A 26,681-nucleotide genomic window follows, 5' to 3' on the forward strand; every position below is an offset into this window, starting at 1 on the left:
CTTTTTTTTACATGTACCTCACTCTGTTTTCCAAGTTTCATCATGATTGGAGACTTAACCATTGCCGATATTCCCTCATAAGAGCCTTATTTTAATTCCTTGTGATGTTTTACTTTCTGTGCACACAGTTCATTTTAGGATCTCCAGATGCTTTTAATAACTTTTAACATTATTTGTGTATGTTTGTACATTAGTTTTAGTTATTAGATGTGTTTGTACAGTTTTGTATTATGGCTAATGATGGCCAGCCAAGGCCGAAACTAGTTCCTCGACTGAAAATGTAATGTAAACATTATATAATATAGTGTTGAAAGGGATGACCATTATGACAAGTTATTGTAACCGTTACACCGTCGAGGCGGACATTCTTAACTACGAAACACAGACTTACTGCACGATTTTGATGCATGCTTGCATTGCACGAGTCAGACGGTTGAAAGTATTGGCCTATTTGTGCGATATCGAAGCTGCAGTATGGTTTATACCTGCCACAAAGCGGAATCATCGTTCTCAGACGAATTACGCTGGAGGAATCTTTCATGTGAGCTTTAACTTTTTTCATTTCCTTTGTCTCAAAAAGTCACGGGGAGTCTAATACGCAAGGGGGTCTAATACATTAGGAGTATCGTTAATTCTAGAACTTTCTGGATATCTTGTGGTAACAGAATGCCAAAACAAACAGAATTTTCTGGGAAATTCGTCTAAAACAATATATATATATATAGTGGTACAGTTCAGTGGGTGGTGGTTGTAGTTCATATGCAGTGTGTTATGAGTCACTGCAGTGAGTTGTGTTGTTGCGAGGTATCATGAGCACAGGGAAGCAAATTTAGTTTCGGTAATGTTCAACGGATCAACTGTGGATTATTGTGTGTATGATACATGTGAAATTGTGATTATGATGCTTCTTGTTTAAAGGGGCCTAACATCTAGGTCATCGGCCCCCAGTGGTATGAAATGAGACGAAATGAAATGACAAATTAAAAACCCAAAATCCTCCATTGACCACAATTCAAAACGTGAGGACAAAGGAAGGATGGATGGGATGGATTGATTGATTGATTGATTTAAAATGATTAGTGGAACCTAATCACAGTGCCTCACATGCACAGAAGCTGGCGTAAAACAATAGTATTGCTGACCAAGGGACTGCTTCTATAGAACGATACTGAATCAATGATGCTTGTAGTCGAACGGAGTCCAAAATCCAAGTCATCGGCCCGTCATAATGGTACTTATCGCTAGAAAAGTAGAACCATGGCATTTGTCATGTTGCAGTACTAATCAAGAGTAGCGTAGACTCACGGTATTCCACACATTATGGTACTACTCCCAGGTAATGAAATTTGCACATGTATTACAGACCTACTGTGTTTCGCACATTGCGGCACCATTGACAGGCAACGCAAACCTATGGTGTTCATCACCTAAGTGTACTAACCACAGGGAGTCATACTATCCCGTGGTGTTCCTCATATAGTAGGTACTAATCATAGGCAAGCCTGAACCATGGGTTCCATCATCCCATGGTGTCGCTCATATAGTGCTACTAATCACAGGTACTGTAAAAGCCGCCGCGCACTCGTTTGCTACTAATCACAAACCTATTTAGTACCTAACATACTGGTACTAAGCGCAAGTAAATGCGACCCATGGTGTTCCCTGCATGGTGGTACTAATCACAAGTAGTTTCATGGTTCTAATAGGATCATCCCTTGGTCGCCCCTTTTAGTCGCCTCTTACGACAGGCAGGGGATACCATGGGTGTATTTTTCGTCTGCGTCCCCCACCCACAGGGGGTCCTGTAATTATGAGTATTTAGTTAAAATATACAGGTAGTGAAGGAGAGTATTTCATTACAGTGCTGTCCTACGATAAACTGGCCATAGTGACAGGATTACTGAATCCAAATGTAAATTGCGATACATTTATTCACGTTGAGGTCAGGACTATCAAGTCCCAAACTTGAATTGCCATTTAAGTATTTGTGTGAAAGTTTATAAAGCAGTGGAATCGTGACGTTATTCTTCAAGGATCTCATGATCAATCATATGCAGGGACTGTTGAAGGATTGCACCGGGACGAAACCAGACTATCTTACAACTCCAACAACACCTGATCACCAATGGATAGGAAGTGGATGGATTTTATATAGAGCTCAACAAGGAGGAAGAATCTTCAGTACCAGAAAAAGGGGTAAGCAATGAGACTATGTTCACAAATCTGATGACCGTGGTCCAGGAGGTAAATTTTCCAATTTCCAGGGAAGATGGAAAAATCCTGCTAGTAAATTCACAGATGTCAGATGTATAACAGAGTCCAAAATTCTGAACTTAAAGAGGTAGAACAAAGCCTAGATGTTTTAACACTAGGACCGCCGGAACATGCTGTATACCTAGAACCGCCGATGCGGTCATTTTGACCGCTGTATTCTAATTACTATTTTTATGCTCAATACGTATAGTAACTCATTATCATCGTTTCGAATATGTATTACTAAATTTATAAAACATTAATTATGGGATCTAACACGGAAAAGATTCAAAATATTTAATATTTGCAAATGTAATATTTTCCTAATTTATTACAAACACAAAAAAAGTTTCTATAAAACACACTTATGTAAAAAACCAACATTTTTTTTACTTCAAATTCTATTAGTATAAACAGTAAAAATAGTTATTACTCATTATCAGAAAATAGAATTACTGTAACATTCCATTTAGTGCAAATTATGACCTGAAACTTGTTTGCCAAATTCACGTACCACAATATATTTGTCTCCTTTTCCTTCAGTGTATTTGCACACGCTGATGCAATCCTGCGTCTTTAGAAGCAGGAACTACATACCACGACCTTAGTTATGTCCTTTGAACAAGAACCACACACTCGCTGTTTGCACTTTCTGCAGGTAAAACTTGTCTTATTCCTGCATTTCCTCATTCGGCATTGCCTAGTCTGTACATTTCCTTCCACAGGCTTCCTAAATTCAGGTTCTGTATCCACAGACTTAGGTTTTGATCCCATGTACCCCACACGAAGCTCCACTGCTAGTTTCAGGATGTCATTTCGGCGACTGATCTTCTTCCCTGTCAGTGTTTGAAAATGATCTAGGAGTTGAAATGAAATGGCGTATGGCTTTTAGTGCCGAGTTGTGTCCGTGGACACATGATGAAGACGACACATATACCCAGTTCCCGTGCCAGGGGAATTAACCAATTTCGGTTAAAATTCCCGACCCAGCCGGGAATCGAACCCGGGACCCCTGTGACCAAAGGCCAACATGCTAACCTTTTAGCTATGGAGCCAGACATCCAGGAGTTGATAGCTGCCAAGTCAAGAATATTATGAAATACATGAAATGGCGTATGGCTTTTAGTACATCTTCGTGTAAGGGATCGAACAGTATATTTTCTTCCCATTTGGTCTACCATGTCCACGTCATATTTTGTATTGTAGTAGAAATCTTCTGTTTCGGGAATCCTTTTGGGATTAGCTTGAAGTTCAACTTCTGAGTGCTAAGTACTGTATAGAAGGACGTTCTTGTTTCGTTTTCCTTGATAAACAGTAAGAGTGTCATTGGAATGTTTCAGGAGAGTTGAGTCGTAAAGACTAGCTTTCATAGCCTTCACAGCTTTAGGAATTTTTCTCCTTGATCGTCTAATGGCTCCAACAATATTGCAACTATTACTTTTCAACTTCTTACCAAGTTTCACTGTTGCAAAGAAAGTTATCTGCAGTCACTTTTCGCCCCTTGTTTTGAAAAGGCTCCACCAACTTCATTACTACACTTTCGGGTAGAGCCTCGTCACGTGGTCTGAGATCGTCTTTTCCTAGTCAAGTAAACCCATTGCACGGAAACTTTGAGTCAACGACCACAAGCAGCCAAAATTTAATTCCAGTTTTATCTGGTTTATTGGGTATGTACTGTAAAAAGCTACTCATCAGCAGGCAGATTTTCACCTGGAATATAAGACAATTGACAATTTTCAATGAATTTGTTCCATACTTTTGATACGAACACAAATTTATCAGTTTTCAAACGTTCTAATCTTTTAATTCTGACGTCGAACGCAAAAATCTTTGGATTTCTCGACAAAAATTCCTCCCCGTTCTTTCACTGAAGAATGGTGGCCCCCAATTTTTAGACCAGAGTTCATTAGGTATAGTGCTACTGGCTCCAAGTACATCACGAGCATACACTAAGCCAATGAATGCCTCCCGTTTTCCAAACTTACACTCCACAATTTATCTCCTAATACGCGTTTTGCTTCAGTTTCCGTAGAGTGATGTGTTTCAATATAGATTCATCAATAAAAAGACGCCATACACACGCTGCACTGTCGTCAGAAACATACTGCTTTGAGTATGGAGTAGGTCCTGGATTTTCTTTCAAGATGTTGTGACAAGCCATCCTGCCAGGTGTAGTCTTCACAAACTCTCCTACAGTCCACTCCATGATGCCATCTGTACCTAGTAACATATTACTTGGTCCTGGGAGGCTTGTGTTGATGCGTCCCTTCTTTCTTCCAGCTTTTCCTATCGCATTTTCTACTGCTGTAATAGAACAATCAAAAACTTTCAGTTCTCGGCTTACACCAGGCATAACTGCAGTCTAATTGCTGAATTTCAGTACCAAGGTTGTAATGTTGACATCAAAATAACGTATATCATTAGGGAATTGTGACAGCGGAAGAATGTTCGCTACTCTCAGAGGAGAGTGACCCATTAGCCGCCTTTGGACAAATGAATAAAGAAGAGAATGAACAATGGCCGTAGATATACTATCAGAGTTTCATAGTTGTGCTTACATTATTGCAGGGAGAATTATAAACAAATGTTTTCTCAAACAGAGGAATAAGCACATGTTCTAATACATTTTATTATGATAATCAATACCGCGGTCAAAATGACCGCTCCGGCGGTTCTAGGTATACTCGTTACCTACGTCCTAACCAATGACGCAAAATTAATTACATTTAATACGGATGATTCTGACCGGTAATCAGGAAAAGTCACTGAAGCTCTTTGCAATACGACAGAAAATGTGGTCAAAATAAGGCTTTGAAAAAGTGTAGCGGTCATTTTGACCGCTCTAGCGGTTCTAGTGTTAAATCTTGTACCAGACAAATGTAAAACGCAGCCTAAATTCACAGATTTTAAACGTGCGACAGAGCCTAAATAGTAACCTACCAAGTGAATTCCCCGATACCTAATATCAATACACAGTTGCTGACATCTGAACAAAATTCGGATAGGTTGAGCAGATTGAAGGCAGAGTAAAACAGATGATGGAAGGAAATAATTCTTTTTTCAAGCAGGAGGTAGAAGCTGTGGAAGATTGGCTGAGATCAGTCATGCAGGTTAATCTTCTAGCCTACCAGGAAATATCGGACATTTAGATCCCAAGGTTATGAAGGAGAGTCTACCCGAATTTCATAGGAGATTAGAAGAGAACTCTGCTAGTTTTACCAATGGGTCTATTAGTTTATTAGGAAAAACTAACTTGTCAGAAGACATTTTTTGTAGAAATAGTAACCCCAAAATTGAAAGGACAAACTACAACCTGGTGGAATAATTCTGAAGACCTACATTTTAGCTGGAGCAATTTTAGGAGTGTGTTTACTGATAGATTTGATTCTGAAGGTGTGAAAAGTGCTGTAAAGTAGCAGCTCTTGACAGATACCAAACCCTTTGGCATGCAAGCGAACACGTTTGTTATCCAAAAGTATCAACTTTTTAACTGCATCTTGAAGAGAATGAAGACTGCATCACCAGACATAAATGAACTAATACATGATGAGATCGCGCCCTTAATGAAGGTATTACAGACCAAAATATTTAATGATTTATGCAGGATTTATAGGTCAACTGCAAGAGTATATAACAGAACCCACCAAATAGTCAAGTAAGGATAAGAAAAATTTCCAGGATGTGAGAAAAGCACATTTGAGAAGTAGATCCCCAACTCCAATGTCAGAAAAACTAGTCCAGTCCATTCTGGTTTGAGGGGGGAATGGGACTGTGGACAAGAATACACCTCTCAAGTATGCGACTGAGAAGCCTTGGATGACTAGGAAGGAGATTGGCGAAACTGTTAGCTGGCTGGTTATGATCCATCTCGCTATCACCTTGAAGATTGGTAGCAGACATTTTTCAGCCATACTAGATAATCAACCAAGTAACTCTCTTGTGAACAAGACTGTAGCCGATTTACTACATCCTACAAAATGTCACCAACTTGGTCAAGTAAAAGGAGTGGTTTACTAATAATAGTAATAATATTTGCTTCACGTCCCACCAACTACTTTTATGGTTTGCGGAGATGCCGAGGTGCCAAAATTTTGTCCCGCAGGAGTTTTTACGTGCCAGTAAGTCTACCGACACAAGGCTGACATATCTGAGCACCTTCAAATACCACCGGACTGCGCCAGGATCGAACCTGCCACGTTGGGGTCAAAGGCCAGCACCTCAACCGTCTGAGCCACTCAGCCAGACACTCTCTCTATTCAAGGACAAACTAAGCTAACAGCTAAATGTCTGGACATACCCATTGAACTTACCATTGTAATAATTCAAGATTTGTTACCGGAATTATACAAAACACGAGATACTTTTGGGAAAAGATACACTTCTGAGAGTATGGTATGATGGAAATTTCATGACTTGTGGAAACCCAGATGAAAATTTAAGTATGGGAGAACTCCAGTTACGGGATTTACAGACAAAGTCGTTCCTGGATCGACTAATCGAGGAGCTGATCATCTATCCAGGCACCTACTATAGTGTTGGAGACCAAAACAGGAAACTATGACAAATAGGGAATTTCCTACGAAAGGGGAACTGCAACTAATGAACCTGTCCTAATGGTCATCCAAAAGAGTTTGATTTGGAAACACATGGCTGTAGGACCAAGACTCATTGGATTGGTGGGCACAGTTATAATAGCAGCCTTGTTTCGAAGGAATTCAAGATGTGTTATGAGAACTTCCGGGTTGAAGGAGGTCTTTTAATATACAGATCACATCTCTCCAATGTGTCTGTAGTAGTAGTAGTAGTAGTAGTAGTAGTAGTAGTAGTAGTAGTAGTAGTAGCAGCAGCAGCAGCAGACCGCACTCAATGGACATCTTTAAGTTCATAGACTGCACTGAACCTGGCCCCCTAGGAGGTGAAGGAACATTCAAAGCAATCAGCTGATGGTTCCTTTGTGCCAACACGTGGAAGGACATTGTGAACAACACCTAGGGGCACTACATTTATACCTGCACCAAGGTGAGCAACCAGAAGAAAGACGGCAACGACTGGGGACGACGGCCACAACACCCTTGTGAGGTCATAGCCCTTGACCTGATGGGGGCATACCCCACAGAGCACTGAGGGGCAAGACTGGACCTTCTGGTAGTAGTCACGGACCTCTCCACCAGATGGATAGAACCTTCCATAAGCTAGAAACAATGGCACAGACCACCAGCCCTCTGCACGACAAGGTATTCAGCCGCTACAGCTATCCATGGTGTATTCTGAGAATGGGAGGTCGTTCATGCCAAAGAAGTGGCAGCAGACAATGAACAATTGGGGTGTGAAGTACTGTATCAACCCCATCTACAACTTCAGAATCAACTCAACTGAACATCTGAAACAAGAGCTAATGCGGATGCTACGGATGCATCTAGTAGACAAAGAACACAAAATGCGGGGCTGGCAGGTACTGCCATAACTCTTTGCCTTACGATGATGTATCGACCGTGTCGCTGAATACTCCCCGGCAGAGCTGTTCCCTGGATGCCAACTACATTGCACCGGTGACTGGGAAACTCAATTATCTCCCACCTCTGGTGAAGATGACACAGCAGTCTTCCTCACCGAATGGCAGCTCAATCAGCAGAAGGACATCCAGAGAAAGCATGCATTGGCTGAGAAGAGAACACTTACACAAGACAGGGCCAAGGACGCCAAAGAAGACCAGGTCGTCTTATCAGAGCAACGGATACTGCAATGTAATTACCCATTCAGTAGCAAGATTGGCAGATTCCATGCTGACACCGAATCGTTTGCAGAGCGGCTGCCAATGTTGGTCTGTTCGTGGGTGCAGGATCCATGGCACGGAGCCTGCATTCCAGGATACCCAGATATGCTCTATAGGGTTCATATCGGGGCTCCTGGATGGCCATGGCAGACGTTGGACCTCCACTGCATGTTTTTGGAACCTGAAACACCGCAGAACCGTCTGGGCGCTGGAAGGCCAAAAATGGGTGGAGATGGTCTCCAAGCAGCTCAACATACCGCGTACCATTCAAAGTCTCTTCCAGAACAACTAGGGGGCCTATTCCATACCAGGAAAATGCATACCAGGAAAATGCATCCCAGACCATAACAGACACACCAGCGCCCTGGACCACAACTTCGAGGCAGGCGGTATCCATCACTTCATGTGGTCTGCGCCATACACGGTGCCTCCCATCGGCATGGTGCAGTTGAAAATGTGATACGTCCGACCATATCACGTTACGCCATTATTCCAGTGTCCATCCCTGGTGACTGGCGACAAATGCACGTTGTCGTGCCCGATGACGTCGGGTTAACAGTGGCACCTGTGTGCGGCGCCAGCTCCCACACCCCATAGAACCCATGTTTCTACAGATTGTCCAATGGGAGACGTGTCTAGCATGGCCTGTGTTGAACTGAGCTGCGATTTGTTGCACGGTTGCCCGCCTGTCACTATTGACAATCCGTCTCAGATGTCGCCGGTCACGGTAATCGAGGGTGGCTGGACGGCCGGTCGCTCGTCTGTTGTGGACGGTGACACCCGTATTCAACTATACACGATACACGCTGGACATGGTTGATCGTGTGAAGCCGAATTCCCGCACCACTTCCGATCCGTCGGGCACCGACCACCATACCCCGTTCGAACGGTGTCAGCTCATGACGACGTTCCATGTTACACCTGTCACATACACAGCCACAAGGTCTCCTATGCAACTGCCACTGGCACATGGGGCGTGTGGTGCGCAGACAACACACCTGCGCATCAGTGCTCCACTATCCCATGACATTTGCTCAGTCAGTGTAATAAGCCTGTATAAAATCTAAGGTGATGATAATTAAAAAGATAAAACTTACTGCATTAGGAAAAAAAATCAATCTAAATAACTTAGAGTAAATAACAATAATAATAGCAACAATAATAATAATAATAATAATATATTCTAAACAGAGGAATTTTGATGGAATGATAAATAAATAGTCAATTCTTTAATTGAAGGGATCCCCCGAAAAACGTATACTCCATTTTAGTAATTTTACAGGAGGCGCATTAAACTAAATAATGCACCCAAAGTCACATGTTTGGATGTTTTATTGAATAGTTTACAATTACTGGTGAACAAATACGTTAGTAGTGTGCCACTCAATTATTTTACAAGAATTATGCGGCTACAGTGTGTCCAAATTAGCAAAAACTTTGGATATCCATACATCAATACTTCACTCACTCACTCACATGGCAAACTGAATTAGAAGTCTCTGAACTGAGGTTCAAGGAATTCACGCACATGCTTAGCAAGTCCTTTTTCTTCTCTTTCTTAATCAGCAAAGGCTCCTGGTACACCCGGGTAAGGCTTGAAAATGGGACAATACATTTTTCGTGTGCCTAGCTTTTCCCACGTTGCCGCTTAGCGAGACTACAGTTCCAAGGGTGAAGGACAGTATGTCCTGCCCTAACTTGAAGCACTGTAGGACTGTTTGAACATATCCGCATCCACATCGCCAGTTATTTTTAAGGCAGGATCACATCAAGAAAGTCACCTTGAGTTGTCATTTTTACATAAAATGATTTATTTGGGCATGCATTTTTGATGACTCCTTCCCACTGGAATGGCACGTGAACTGTGGATACTCTTCTTTTCAACCAGGGCAAATGCCCCATTACATGACAAAAAGCTGTGCCCGCTACAAAGAAACTTTTGGCTTACCTGAGTGAAATACCTTGATGCAACCAACCACTGCATCAAAATAATCATTGTCCAGTTGTTATTCTGAGCTACACAACGATCAGACCACAGAATGAGCATGCGCTCCTGGTATTGCGAAAGAGGTTCATACTGCGTACGAATGTAGTTCAGCACATATGATGCAATCTCATTTACCCCTCTTCGAGCTATGGATTCATGCCACACATGCATCATTGTTGGTCTCACTGGATTAAAAATAGCAAAATTATATGTAGAATATTGCCTCTGATAAAAAATATTAGAACGTGTCAAAGTTGGACAGAACAATACTTGTTGAAGATCAACACATAATACAACTACATTGTCTCTTTCACAAGCAACAGCAATATTGTCCTTCAATGTTATATAAGCCTTCTCTCTGCTTTCCGATGGCGACGTTCATTTTCCACAGTTATTTTGTTCTTTTCTTCCTCTGATTCTGCTGTTATCAACTTCACAAACAGTTTGTCACATGTAGTACAGCTGTCCGACCTTGGAAGCCCAAAACGTATATTAAATTCTGAAGTGAAAATATCATGGTAAATATGCAACGAGACCCTAGAGTAGTCTGTACATTGCAGCAACATTAAAGTCTGAACTAAGGCATTTTTTAGCGTTGTTTCCTGCTATAGTGACTCTCTTGGAAGGGGAAACTGTTGATATGATCACACACAGACTGTTTGTCTTCATCCGGAACACGGTGCAGTCTGTTATTATGGGAACCCCAGCCATCCTTTAAGTCTGTTTCCCCATTTTTAATTTTTTGCTGTAAGATCTGCACTTTTCTTTGTGTACTCTAAAACGTATCACAAAATGTTTTTTGGCAGACCTGAAGATGCTTCGCCTTCACTGGAACAGAGTACCTGAACGAACACTATTTACGTGGAACAGCCTTTTCAACTCTACGTTTAGGTTTAGTTATGTCCATATTTGAGGCTTGAAGTTTAGATTGCCCATTGTAATTTAAAGCACAAAAATCCCTGAATACATCTTTCTTCATGTCCACGGTAAGGTTTTTTACAATCGCTGTGAAGAAATGTACAAACACAGTCCTAAACAGAAAGAGAAACACAGTCACCTACTTTGTAAGCATCCAGTACCTAAAATACCCTACTGTTACATTGCCGGCTCTATTATAACGTAAAAGTTTGGTTTGCACCATACACATGAAATGCAACTTTGAAAGCAACATACCTAACTTGTACTGATTATTTGAAACTGAAGGACTGTGGAATTTTATATCATGTATTTATTTATGGTTTAATGTTCTGTATGTGAATTTGGGAATTAATTTTGATATGGCTTCAAGATTGTTTGGTTGTTGTGAAAAACTGAAGTAGATGTAATGATTTTTAAACACACTGTACTACACGCACTAGATCGGTATGGGATGCTTCCTGGAGTTTCCGGTTTCATCATATTGCATTAGTTGCAAAATTTCTCAGGGTTCTTTATCAGCACTTTGTGCTGGCCCCTCATTGGATAAAATAAAAGCAAGCGTGATTGGCGGACGAAGGAAAATACGGACACTCATTGGTTGTTTTATGATTTCCAAATTTCCGGAGAGGAGCTGGTGGGTAACACCAAGCTCTACTGAGCCGTCTTTCTGTTTTGACTGCTGAAGGGAGAGGTTGCCTTCTCCAGGTGACTGGTCTTCTTGGCCCCTCCAACAGGTAAGCACTTAGTTGTTTTTCATCTTTCAGGTAGTTATCTTCAAATGTAATGTTCTGTTTAATTTCTTTTGCCAGAGCCTACCCGTTTTTTTCCTTCAGTAGCCAAATTTTTCTTAAAATTATTTAGCCTTCTGGCAAGTCATATCAGATTTTTGTTCAGAGACAGTTCCCATTTCTTTGATTTGGTAAATTAGATATTCAACGCCTCTCGATGTAATCGTAAAGTGTAAATTTCCTCTGGGAGCTGTCTCATTCATCCCGTTTCATCTTGGAGTATTCACATTGAGGATGGGCACCCTTTCTCAGAAGTGTTTTTGAGGGGGTTGCCTCAAAGGTGCCCTGCACTAGGATAAATATCTTATATGTTGTTTCCCTTTCTTACATGTACATACTTATGAGTGTATAATGTTACTTTCCTGTTTCTTTCTGTCAGTATTAGGAGTTTTAAATGTTTCGCCATTAACAGTGGAACACTGCAAGATGTTCAGGCCTAAGGCTAAATAACTGAATTTCTACCCTTGGGGTAAATTGTAATTATTTTGAAAATTATTTTCGATTTTTAGAGGTGTAATTTTGTGGATTATTTGCGCTCTAATTTTTATCTAAATTGTTAAGTAAACTTATTGAATTAGAATCACCTTTGATTTTGCTTCCTCAGCATTGCCAATACCTTCCACTGCCTGGATATGGTTCCTAGCTGCTTCCCAGTTATCCTTCCTTTCGTGCATGTTATTATCATGTCTGTGTTAATTTGTATTGGTGTGTAACAATGTGATTGTACAATGGTAGCAAATATTATTATTATTATTATTATTATTATTATTATTATTATTATTATTATTATTATTATTATTATTATTATTATTATTACTTGTAGCCGTACATACCTTACATAACTTAACCTACAATATATGTGATATACATTATTCTATGCACCTTACTTGGAGGTCATTTTCCAGGTTTTACTGCATCTTTCCTCGTTTCATACTCTTTACCACTATTCCTTTGACATTTACGCACACTAACCTTCCATATGGTAACATTAATAGGCCATTTTCTGCCCTTATTCACTCGTAATAACTGAGAAACAGATGGTAAACACAATTCTTCCTCCGCCATGTTGAAAGGCTGTACAACGTTTTTCCACAGAGGTCTTATTTCAAAGCTGGTTACCATGGATGCCAACTGCAGTTGCAACTTATTTATTCCTTTATCTTATGAGGCATTAGATATCCAACGTTATTCAACCTAAAACTCAACTTTCGTTGAAACTGGATTATCCAAGGCTTTTCGGGGGACCCCTTCAATTAATGAGTTAATAATGACATAATTAATAAGTTACGTGATAATAATAAATATAAAAATAAAGTCCAGAATGAAATGAAGATGAAATAATCACAGAAAATGAAAGTAATTAATTAATTATTTAATTAAATTCTGAGCTAGAGTTTTACAGGCTGTAAAAATTGGTGAACACTGTAAATAGGATTAGTAATGGTACTAATTTATGAGAATTTACTCAGAACATTATTTTGTAGATAAATGGGGCAGGAAACTTAGTTAAAGGATGACAGAAAATATTTATGTAACAGATCACGTGCTTCCAAGTAAGGAATAAATTCTATAGAGAAAATTAGATTTGAATTTTTGTTAATAAACTCTTATACACAATTAGAAGAAATACTGTGGCAGAGAAGAAATACTGTTGCAGAAGTAGAGCCTTACTTATGAAAAATAAGATGGATTTAAGCATGAAACAGAATTAGTAGGAAAGCTTACTCTCCTTATTTTGAAGTTTAATTCTCTAATTAATGATTTTTATTTCGATCTTTCAATATATTTACTACTGTCATAAGGAAATCCAGAGGGAAGGAAATCAATGTTTACTTTGAATTAATTAATTTCAATATTATAAGTGAGATTTTCAGAGACATGTATGTATGTATGTATGTATGTATGTATGTATGTATGTATGTATGTATGTTGTGTAATTGCAAGGATATTTCAGAGTTTTCTCAATAAATGTTGTACTTGTATTTTTGTGTTGGATTCTGTGTGTCATTTGCAATATGCCCATCCTCATACACCCCTAATGCCAATTTAGACTCAGATAAACGCCCTAGAGATACATTGCTCTGTACACATGAACATACTATACCTGGATACTTCATGTCTACTGACAGAGTCCCCAGGAAAGTAGGTAGTATTAATTCTAGAACCTTCTGGTTATCTTGTTGTAATATGTCAAGACAAATCCAGTATTCTCTGGATTGTGCTGATTCAAGAGAATATTTGAACTAAAGACGTCTGTATATTAATTCTAGAACTTCCTGGATATCTTGTGGTAGTACGATGTGACAAAGCCAGCATTATCTGCAAAGTTAGCCAGAAATGTATATGAACAGCAGTAGGGACAGAGTGGCAATCAAGTTGTCATGCTGTTGTGACTTGTGAATGAGGTGGCACGAGTCTAGTCACCTGTGTATTGACACCGTTTGATGGATCAAATTTAGTTGGGAGAGAAAACATAATAATGTACGATATGTAAATATACAAATAAGCAGCAATAGTAATAATTTTATTCTACTGCATCATTTTACTATGATAAAGTGTTGACTTGACACAAAGAACAACTACGGCAGAAGGATCTGCCTCGTGGAAATGTCTTGTACCTCCTTTAACAACCCTTATATATTTATCACGCCAGCATTGGTGACATCCAGCACTGCAGGTACTCTTTCAACACACCTCCAATACCACCGACTTTCATTTTTGCTTTTTGGATAGAAATGGTAAGAAATGCAGGAAAATGTTTGTCCTTTTTTGTAAACGTATGATTCGGGCCATACTACAATGATCACGCAGCATATATGAGGATACAATATATTAGTTTATAATCACAATAAAGAAAATTTCATTGTTACAATCTTTAAAAAAGTATATTTATGTACATTTTTGCTTCTGGGCGTATTTTAGTGGAGATTATTCTCGCTGGACATGTGGTTAGTGGAACTTTTTGCTTGGACATTCTTTAATTGGACATTTCTATCTGTAGAAATTATTGCTCTTGGACCTTCCTAAATTTACCTTTTTACCTGCAAGTTTAAGCCCCCCCCCCAAACTTATTTTCATTGAGTCTGCTATTAAGTTGTTCTAGCTCCTCTGCTACTCTTCAAAGGAAAAGCAGACTATAAAAACATGAAGTGAATGCAATGATATAGAATATTATATTCCTGATTTAATCCATTTATTTAGTGCTTGAAGTTGGACACATTTCAACTTCCATGTTGTCAATGACACTAGCCTGCGAATTTAAACTTTTCTTTGTTGCCTAAAGTAAAAAAAGATTTTATATAATGTCGAATTGCTGAATCCAAATTTTCAGTCCATTTGCTTCTATAACGTAATGTTTTATTGTGAAATCACTTTACATGTATTGTATAAATTACGCGAATTTCATCATGAACGTTTTCATAATACTTTTTTATTTCAAAGAAAAAACAATATCTAATATGCACGGCTTGCTGAAATTAACGTGTATGGTTGTTAGTACATGTCATTAGAGTGTTTCTGCTTTATTTTGTCTTGTTTACGTCACTATTTGAAAGTCTTATACAAATTTTACACTCTTTGCTTCTTACTTGAGAAAGTCCTCCCGTTCCTTTTTCTTTTATGTTTGTCTTCAGGTATTTCACACTAACATCGAAAAATAGTCTGCAGCATGCTGATGTTCCAGAGTTCCTGGTATCTCCTCTCGAACTCCAGCACATCCTTGTGAAATCGTTTGCCTTGTTCTTCGCTCAAAGATCCTAGATTTTCAGGGAAGTAATCTAGGCAAGAAAACAGGAAATGAATTTTCACACTCATGTTAAAGCCAAGTTCCTTGTATGCTTCAAGCATGTTAGTCACAATGTTTAGGTAATTGGGATTCTTGTTACCTAGAAATTTTGAAACAACTTCACAGGAAGATATCCATGCTGCTTTCACCTTTTCATCCATAATGCTTTTAAATGCTGCATCTGACATCAATTTTCTTCTATCAGGACCATTTTTTTAATTTTGCTTCAGATAGAATTGGAAATTTCTCATATATGTACCTGAAACAGTCTCCTTCCTTATTTAAAGCCTTTACAAGTTGTTTCATTAAGCCAAGCTTAATGTAGAGAGATGGCACCAAAACTTTAGAAGGACTGACAAGGCTTTGGCGCACAACATTCTTAGAACAGACTTCCATACTTTCGAGGTAGCCAGTCTTTCTTCGTCCAGTGATCAACTTGTGCCCAGCTATCCGACAAGCAAAGAAAGCATGGAAATTTGGTAAAACCAGATTGTTGACCCAGCAGCATAGTCAGAACTTCAAAGTCGCCACAAACTTGCCAGTTGTGTTCACTGTAGTTCACTCGCAATAGCATCAGTTGCAAATTTGCGTATGATTCTTTGAGGATCACTGAATAGGCAACAGGCATTGAACCAAAAATGTTTCCATTATGAAAGAGAACACCCTTTAATCTTCGCTTGGAAGCATCAATGAACAGTCTCCATCACCTGGATCATAGTTTGGAAGTCCAAGTTTTAGCATAAGTTCTTTCACATTACTGCAATATACAAGGTAGCCATTGTTGGAGAAAGAGGATTTAAATGCTATTTTGAATTGTCTGTACCAATAGAATGATGTTTTTGGACAGAGCAGATTTTTTTCTTGGAGTCTAGAACCCAAGAACTCAGCTAACTCTTTAGAGAGAGCAAGATCCCTCACCAAGTCATGTAATTCACTCTGGTTAAAATACCCACATTCTGCAGCAGACTATCCTGGTAGGTAGTCACTGTCACTCGTCTCATTTTCCATCACTTTTACATCATACTCTGATGAAAACTGTTCAAGATTTTCTGTTCGCACAGGGATTGGAACGTCAGGCCCATGGGGAACGGGTAAAATGGCTGACCGAACAAGAGAAACAATTTGGTTTTTATTTTTAGAATGGTATCCTTTCACATCACACGAACAGTAGTAGCAGTCATTACTATGGTTTGACTGCTCTCTCCAAACCATTAGTATTCCTAAAGATCGCGATAGTCATTCGCCATCGACCCAATGATTAAGATCTTCAATGCATACTCTACATACTTTCTGGGGTGCCCAAGGTTTACTTCAGTCTCCAAGTTTGATTCCAAAATAGGCAAGATATTTCTTTTTTTTCTTTCTTTTTTAAAAATAAAATCTGTAATATGCCATTGCTCAGGCAATGCGTATTTCCCACATATATAACAAAAGTGGTCTGGATCATTTATACATGAGGAATGCGACATGGTACATATACTTTCGTACTGAACTACAAACTCACATTCTACTCCACAATACAGCTTTAAACTGATCTCTTCCAGATGACACACACTAACGCAATGTGAGAGGAACTAAAACAGGATGTGTAAGTTTTCACAAAGGTAAGAATGTGTCTGGTAAAGAATTACAATTTACATAATTACTCTCTGGGCATACGAAAATTACGCTGTAAGGAAAATAAAATGAATCTTTAAAAAGTTAAATGGTACATGATAGGAACTTTCTGGCTTTGATTTTGAATTCAGAATGCTAAAAATACCCGCAGAACAATAAAACTTGGGAGGCAGCAATTTCATCGCAGACTAGTGTTATTGTTAAAACAGAAATCTCTCAAATAACCAATTATTTAAAAGCAAATGATTTCGACTGCCAGATCACACCAGTCCTTTCAGTAATTCTGTCTACAACTGTAATAAAGCCAAAAGTATGAATTCCTTCATCAAAAGAAAGGAACACCTATTTTTAAGCTTTCCTAATATGTCACTGCACGCACCTAAATTTGTGTATATTTAACAACTCCATGACTCATGGCATGCGCTACAAGTCTTTTACATCATGACCAAGTTACGAAGGTTTCTAAGGAAATGAACATTCAGTAAAAAAAAAAAAAGATGAAAATCAAAACTTCTCAATGTGTGCACAATAAAAATGAGAAAAGTTAAACCAGAGATAAGGCTTTTCGAAGATGATGTTATTCTGTACAGAGTAATAAATAAGTTACAAGATTGTGAGCAACTGCAAAATGACCTCGATAATGTTGTGAGATGGACAGTAATGGTATGATGATAAACTGGGATAAAAGTCAGGTTGTGAGTTTCACAAATAGGAAAAGTCCTCTCAGTTTTAATTACTGCGTTGATGGGGTGGAAATTCCCTATGGGGATCATTGTAAATACCTAGGTATTAATATAAGGAAAGATCTTCATTGGGGTAATAACATAAATGGAATTGTAAATAAAGGGTACAGATCTCTGCACATGGTTATGAGAGTATTTCGGGGTTGTAGTAAGGATGTAAAGGAGAGGGCATATAAGTCTCTGGTGAGACCCCAACTAGAGTATCACTCCAGTGTATGGGACCCTTACCAGGATTACTTGGTTCAGGAACTAGAAAAAATCCAAAGAAAAGCAGCTAGATTTGTTCTGGGCGATTTCCGACAAAAGAGTAGCGTTACAAAAATATTGCAAAGTTTGGGCTGGGGAGACTTGGGAGAAAGGAGACGAGCTGCTCGACTAAGTGGTATGTTCCGAGCTGTCAGTGGAGAGATGGCGTGGGAGGACATCAGTAGACGAATAAGTTTGGATGGTGTCTTTAAAAGTAGGAAAGATTACAATATGAAGATAAAGTTGAAATTCAAGAGGACAAATTGGGGCAAATATTAATTTATAGGAAGGGGAGTTAGGGATTGGAATAACTTACCAAGGGAGATGTTCAATAAATTTGCAATTTCTTTGCCATCATTTAAGAAAAGACTAGGGAAACAACAGATAGGGAATCTGCCACCTGGGTGACTCCCCTAAATGCGGATCAGTAGTGACTGATTGATTCTTATTCAAGATTAATTTTCATCTAAAACTAGCAGTTGCAGGCTATAGCTTACCTGGCTTTCTACTAACATTGCCATATCCATAAACATATCGTGAAGCTCACGAATGGAGTTCTCTAGTTTAATGATGTCTGCATGTCTAGCTTCAATATCCGCTAACGTCTGTTTGGCTTGCTGCGTCTCCATTATGATCTAAAACAAAAACAAAGTAATGAGAGCTATGAATGAAATGTATATTTATAACACAAGTCAAATTTTTATAGGTATCATACATTTGCGAGCAAGGGGATCCATGTAAATTTCCAATACGGTACAAGGATCTCCCTCGGAAATCTCGAGCTGGAACTCATCTTTGACGATTAATACCTACTCTAGAAATTGCTTCCACTTTTTCTTGAAGGAAGGATTATAAAGAGAATGTATGAGAATGCATCTCTGTACAGTTCCGCCATCAATTTGACAAAATACTCAACAGGTTCTCAGATCTGAAGAAACACAAATGACCCACAAAGTAGAAAGCTATTTTAGTATGCAGACATTCTTCTTCTTCTTGTACCATATCCTCATTGGATGTTGGCCGTCATCAGGGTGATCTGGTTCTTGTTCTCAGCAACTTGGAGAAGAGTGGGGGTACTGAGCCAATACCATTCTTGTTGATTCTGTACCCCAGACATCCTCTCTCTTCTCCTGCCTTCCATTTTACCTTGTAAGATAAGCTGAAGGAGTCTTTATTTATTTGCCAGTAACATACACCAGGCAAGAAAGTACATCAAGTGGAACCCTATAAAACATTAAAGAAACCTTTGGATTGACAAACATGGGACACCTAAATTCACTACTGGTATTCAGAGGAATGGGTGAATGAAGCAGCTATCTTGACATTCCCAATTGTAAAGCCAGCAAGAATTTCTGACACTCAAACATCACTTTAAAATAATGCATTATTAGGTTCATTACTAGGTATCACATTCTTGACACCACCAAGAGGACTAGAGCGCTGGAATTTGTTTGCAAAGTACAGCCTTAAATTCTGCTAATGCAATCAATGCTAACAGGGTGTTCAATATCCACCAAAGTCGTTTGAATATGAATTCACGTCAAGTATGACAATTATGTCAGGCCGAGTGGCTCAGACTTGAGGCACTGGCCTTCTGACCCGACCTTGGCCGGTTCGATCCTAGCTCAGTCCAGTGGTATTTGAAGGTGCTAAAAATACATCAGCCTTGTGTCAGTAGATTTACTGGCACGTAAAAAAAATTCCTGAAGGACTCAATTCCAGCACCTCAGCAAACTGTAAAAGTAGTTAGTGGGACGTAAAACCAATAGCATTATTACTGATGCAATTAATGACCGAGGAAAAGACTACTGAACCTGCTTGATGCCTCACGAATGAACTGTACATCTGCTTTCAAGAAGTGGGTGTTGAATTTGGGGACATATTTCCAACACACTACAACGTAACCAACCACCACAGTGATGTGAATAAAATAAAATACACACACATTATTAACTCACTGTTGTACACTGGTACGATGACCGAGATGAAGTTGAAGCTGAAAGTCCATCTGGGTCTATGCGAGACTTTATTGCTGGAACAGACTGTACTTTCAGGATGAATCAATTTCTTGTTTTTCTTCAATATCTTGTGTATTTCTGCACACTATTCTCCAAATTCACCTGACATGTCAAAACTGCCTTCACCGTTTTCACTTTCATGCTGGCTTTTTCTTTCGACGAGTGCATTACTTCCAGGAACACACTGATATTAACACACTGAAACGCACAGGGAAAGAAATGGACCCGGAATAAATTATTGCAATTTCAAAGATGCTTTGCGCTCCAGATCTCCTGAGCTTACCGGACAACTTCTACCGATGCAACACTTATTATTTCTGGAATTGAGCCGCTCTTTTTGACTGCAACTGGGCTAGCTGAACCGACATAACTTAAGAAAAAAAGGCAATCACCTGAGCCTATTACCAATACTGTTATAGAACAACAATGCCAGTTTTATAGTCTGATCATCCAAGATAGTGCAAGAAGATTCTCCGTAACAAATGCATAGATACTTATGACTGCATTATTTATACTGATGGCTCTTGTACATCAAGCAACGATGATACGGACCTTGTTGGGCGTGCTTTTGTAGTCTATGGAAATGAAAGTGAAGTTTTTACAGCGCAGTATAAACTATCCTCCTGCTGTTCGGTCTTCCAGGCAGAACTACTAGCCATTACATGTGCAATACAGTGGTACCATGACAAGAAAAGGGTCCAAATACTCAGTGACTTGCAAGCTGCGTTGAAGTCTATAGACAACAAATATAATATGAAACCGTTAGCAGTTGCTATAAGAACTACAGCTCAACAAAACTGTCATATCTGCATTTCATGGATTCGTGGACACACTGGATCCACTGGAAATGAGAGAGCTGATCAACTAAAAAAAGCTGCTGCTCAATCAAATCTTATGCAAGAAGACAAATCAGAGAATATATTTTGAATCATTGGAACCTCCTCTGGACCCCTGCTTCAAATGGATCCATTACTTGAAGACTATACTTTTCCACAGTTTACAACAGACTTCAGTGCCAACTTTTGGTGCCAAAGTTTGAGTTAACACAATTTATGTCAGGCCATGGAAATTTCAAATCACATTTTGAATGTTTTAAAATTATTTTGATAGGTGGCTATTCCTGCTTTTGTGGGTCTACTCAAACAGTTTATCATTTAATATTTTATTATACTGTGCTTGCAAGAGCAATATTTGATTTGGACTCTCATTTGAACTGCTGTATTATTCAACTTTCACAACTACCATATCATATTATCATATAGAAATGCTGTTACAAAATTTTCATTCATTGCATCATTTGTAAACTGGTTCTGTAAATCATCATCATGTGATGTATGTTTGTTTGTTTGTTTGTTTGTTTGTTTGTTTGTATGTATGTATGTATGTATGTATCAACTATACCCTAAAATACTTTGTAAAATAGGGTTCATTTGTATTGAATAATAATAATAATAATAATAATAATAATAATAATAATAATAATAATAATAATAATAATAATAATTCCAGGAACAATAAGTGTGAATTCAACAAGTTGTGTCAAATTACAAATTATGTAATGGGATTTATGACAAAATGATTACACACTTCAACCCATTTATCAAATACCCTGAAATTTGTTTTGTTTTTCCATTCTTGAAACTTCTCACTCCTTGCATATTGTTTCACATGAACATATTGTACCGGGAAATGATCAGGGATGAAGGCATGAGATTCACACTTAGGGGCAGATGGTTCATATGGAGCAGGTACAGAGAGAGGTACATCCAGAGCGTAATAATAGGAGTTTAAAACTTAATTAGTTCATCTCAATGAATTTGACATGTATATCTCCTGTTGTGCCTTTGCTGGCAAGATGTAGTGTTTACAGTGCACTGTGTCTTCTGGTATGGGCTAGAGCAATTTTGTTACTTTCATTGATCTGTCTCAGCTTTATCCTTGGCTTTGACAAAATGAAAGTGACTGAGGTATGAGTGATGCTAGTAATGCCATTCCTTCTGCAGCCAGTCCCTGCTATGAATGGTGTGAAAATATTGCTCATAGGGTCAGTTGGTGCATGCATTTCAGTGGGCTTGGCAGACTGATATGTAATAGCAACTTCTGGCTCGGTGAGGAAAGCAACGGGAAACTACCTCACTCCTCATTTCCCTAGTATGCCTCTTCAGTGATGCCCAGGCCATCTATGACAGCTGATGGCGGAGCTGTTGAGGATCCAATCAGCCTTCGGGCTGAGGACTAAACATACATACATCTCCTGTTATTTCTGGCTCAAAATATTCAATTAAAGCAAAATATCTTATAAACAGATTATTTATTGTCTTGATATTTGAGATTAAATCAATGGCAACGAAGGTCTGTCATAATATCAGAGTTATTTCCTATATTCTATTATTAAATAAATTTTATTTCACTTCAAAAATAATTATTTCTTCATTTGTAAAGTTCATGAAGTTCTTCCTAAAGTTTGTCTAATGTAAAAATGAAAATTATTTCATTTCAAACTAGTATTTCTTCACTCCAAAAACTTACGAACTACTTCTAAAGTCTTTCTAAATAATTCAACACTTTGAAAAAAAAAAAAAAAAAATCACAAAAATTAATCGTCCTACAGAGTTCTGTCCTATAGTCTCTTTAAGGATTTATATTTAACTTCTTTTTTTTTTTTTTACGTCGCACCGACACAGATAGGTTAGGAGTGAGAAGGAAGTGGCCGTTGCCATAATTAAGGTACAGCCCCAGCATTTGCCTGGTGTGAAAATGGGGAACCACGGAAAACCATCTTCAGGGCTGCCGACAGTTGGGTTCGAACCCACTATCTCCCGGATGTAAGCTCACAGCTGCGCGACCCTAACTGCATGGCCAACTCGCCTGGTATACTTAACACTTAGAGAATATGGCAACAGTAATATGATTTCCAATGAGCATCTGTTAATTGTTCATAAAACTGCCAACGAAGTCACTGATTCTAATGTTCCACTTATAAGAAAGTTAGTCTGGTGGAATCTTAAGATGGTTTGAAATGCACTCATATCTCCTGTATACTCTGGAACTCAGGATTGGAATGTAGAGAGATACGTTTCAGTGAACAGCAAGTTGAAACCATAGGCAGCCAGTGTCGTGATATCCCCACGGTACCACGTTCAACTCCCACGTAGAAACTACGTTCCAAATCCCGCGTAGAAGCCACATTCCATACCCCGCGTCGACTCGAGATAACAGCAGGTAGATATGATGGTAAGCACTTTGTCAGGATTTCACGCGTTACTATCAGATTTATGAACACGAGAAAGTCCAACTGACTATAATTATTTGCGAGTGTTCTATCTAGCATAACTCTTATTTGAAAATTGTAATATGAGCACAGTATTTTAAGTGCACTCGTACAATGTCTAACCACTGGCAGTGAAATTGTTATAGCTCATTTGATTGGAATAACTGTTGGTATAAAAGCACGGTTCTAATATTTTTAGAAGTATTTCACACGAAGGCCAAAAGTTTATTCACAATAGCAGAATGTTCTACCTCGTTACTGATAGCCGTAGTGTTATGAAGTGTCGAATGTGGCACTATCTTACATTCGCGATGAAAGTTTAGCCCTATTAAAAGTTCAATGAACTGTCACTAAACACATATTTAAGGTAACTTACTATTATGAAATCATTTATTTCAATAGAGTGAGTGTTTAATTAGTCAATCAGAAAATTGTCTTAATATGCACACATTTATCAACCATGAATGTTCCAAGTTAATTTAACTCTTAAGATGAGTACAAGTTTTAAGCTTTTAAGGTCACTCGAGTTGTAGTTCATATATGAAGTTCCATAAAGTGAGTTAATGTCACGTTCCTGTAAACACTTTTGAAAATTAGGAGAAATCTAAGTTAGTAACTTAGTGACTGAAAATTTGAAAGTTCAACTCAAAAACTTGTATTATAAGTTTGTTTAAGATAGTTACCGTAGAGTTGCACTTTGCGTATGTCAGCACGTTTGCACGTCGGCTGCGAGTTGAGAACCTTTTTTTTTTTACACAGAAAATTCTGGCTCTTTTATATGATTCTGCCGGGTTCGACTTCCTCCCCTCTTGGCAGAATTTAATTTCTTTACGGTGGAATTATTCGCAAGTCCTTAGGCCGATTTTTATGAAACTGGAGTATGTTTGCCTTTAAATAACAGGCTACAAGAAAATATAGTTCAATAATTGATATCTCATCGGGATTAAAAGTTAGCAGAATATGTTTTAGAAGTTTCCATATCAACATGTGCTGTGCACGTGATCGGTACGTCACTTCGAGGACAATTTCCAGCATGGAGATTGTGACGTAGTTTGCTCGCTAAATGCTTGCCCGTGCTGTGCTGTTGCGGTATCTTGTACTCAAAATGCATGCCAGGACCGTGGTGCTGCAGTATTTCACATTGAATAACATAATGTTCCAGACCATAAGCAGTTCCTGGTACAATATGTACATATTCATAGAAAATTCTTTCACAATATATGGAGGTTTCCTTAGTATAAAAGACGTGTAGTGACAAACATTTTTCAAGTTTATTCCATTGGCATTCTTTCCACAAATTCATGCAGTGAACATATTTAACCTGTGAGCATTGACCTCCCCAGTTCACTAAGTATTTTAACTTAGTCATAAAGGTGTCGACATGTTTCTTGATATACACTGTAGGCTACTTGTTGAACTACCACCTTAAAGTTTAGCGAGTAGGTCGTGTACTTTCAATGGAAGAAATTTGTTTTTCCTTTCTCTTCACTATTGCTTTTCATGCTAATAAACTCTTGTATAGTTTCCATACGTCACTGCCCTTATACATTTAAATTTTCATAAAACACTGACGATTGGTTGTGAATGAATCATATTTCACCACTGTCACAAGCGTAGAATTCTTTGACAATTATCAACATACAGAAAGTAAGATTTCAAGCCCTCGTCTAATATAAGAGTTAAAGCAGGAAGAAGACTACCATCTTGTACTTGCAAAACTCAACTCTTTTCCGTATTTGCAAAGTACGAAATTTATTTTATATTAACCCAAGCTGTGTAAACATAAAAATACATTTTTTTGAACACAGTTACTTCCAAGTTAATTGGCAAGTTGTCCACTGCCTTATCAATACAGTTATTTAATATGCAAGCCAATGTTTCACCAATGAGTTTTGAGAATTCTAATAACCATCAGGCAAATTTTTTTTACAATTTGCTTTACATCGCACCGACACAGATAAGTCCTATGGTGACCATGGGATAGGAAAGGCCAAGAGTGGGAAGGAATCGACCGTGGCCTTAATTAAGGTGCAGCCCCAGTATTTGCCTGGTGTGAAAATTGGAAACCAGAGAAAACCATCTTCAGGGCTGCCGACAGTGGGGTTCGAAATCACTATCTCCCGGATGCAAGCTCACAGCTGCATGCCCCCAACCGCACAGCAAACTCATCCAGTTCAGGCAAATTAAGGGATTAAAAAAACGAAAATTTACTGAAATTAGCTTTTTTTCTAACTTATCTGACGTAAATTGAAATGAAAGAGAAAATTTACTTAGAAGTTTCAGAGTACAATTTTGGGATCTGAATCTAAGATTGTGCTCCCTTTAATGCCTGGCATGTCCATACGATCACAGTACTTACAGTGCTTTGTATAGACATGGAATAGATTGCTAGTTATGTAGACCAATTAAAGAAACTTTGCAACTGTGTGCAAGCATATATTTTTGTGCAACATTTAACGACTCATTGTTCTGACATTTTCATTTGATGGCATAGTCACTAATGGCTGAATCATGACAGCACCCTTCTAGTTAAGTTCGATGTTTCACAAGTGTTTATGATACGATGCAGTGAATTTACATGGAATTGCAAATATTACTCCTATAGGCACTTAAAACACTTAATGATCATATGATCACGCTAGGCACTTGTGTTAGCTAACCACTCTGTAGAAGCGTTCATGTTTTTATGTTAGAGGTTATGTTACCTATCAAGATTTTTATCACACAGCAATTTTTATTGAAAAATGAAACTTAGTTTGATTTAACGTCATCTCTATTCTATAACATAGCGATATGTTATCTTGAGTACAATTACAGCAGGAACAACTGCAAGTAATTTATCCACGGAAAGCCGATCCGCTGTGGGTATAACATCAGGTGTTCAAACACTTCTTCAGCCTATTTCTAAACCAAAGAAGGAATCCACAGGTAATACACAGTATTAACTACGATTTGTAAAGTGTACTACTCCAATGGTACTGATGCTTGACCAGCACCTGGTGGTATGTCACACTTGCCCTCTTGATTAGCTTTCGATAATTTCTTTAATGGAATGACATTTCTGACTGATCTAATATTCAAGCTTTTTTTTAACAATCTGTTACGTCGTACCAACACAGAAAGGTCTTATGGCGACGATGGGACAGGAAAGGCCTAGGAGTGGGAAGGAAGCGGAAGGTACAGCCCCAGCATTTGCCTGGTGTGAAAACTGGAAACCACGGAAAACCATCTTCAGGGCGGTCGACAGCAGGGCTTAAAGCCGCTATAACCAAGATGCAAACTC

General features: G+C 38.6%; 1 protein-coding gene across 2 annotated transcripts in view; it reads right to left on the reverse strand.

Annotated features, from left to right (window-relative positions):
* The window catches only part of Syx1A (Syntaxin 1A), a 612,912-nt gene that overhangs the window by 280,331 nt on the left and 305,900 nt on the right, over positions 1-26,681 (reverse strand). For both annotated transcript variants that reach the window (XM_067139643.2, XM_067139644.2), the window contains exon 7: positions 18,607-18,744. In XM_067139643.2, the coding sequence (XP_066995744.1) occupies positions 18,607-18,744 (138 nt within the window). The remainder of the gene's footprint in view (positions 1-18,606; positions 18,745-26,681) is intronic.

Source organism: Anabrus simplex, chromosome 2, assembly GCF_040414725.1.
Source record: "Anabrus simplex isolate iqAnaSimp1 chromosome 2, ASM4041472v1, whole genome shotgun sequence".
Lineage (NCBI taxonomy): Eukaryota > Metazoa > Arthropoda > Insecta > Orthoptera > Tettigoniidae > Anabrus > Anabrus simplex.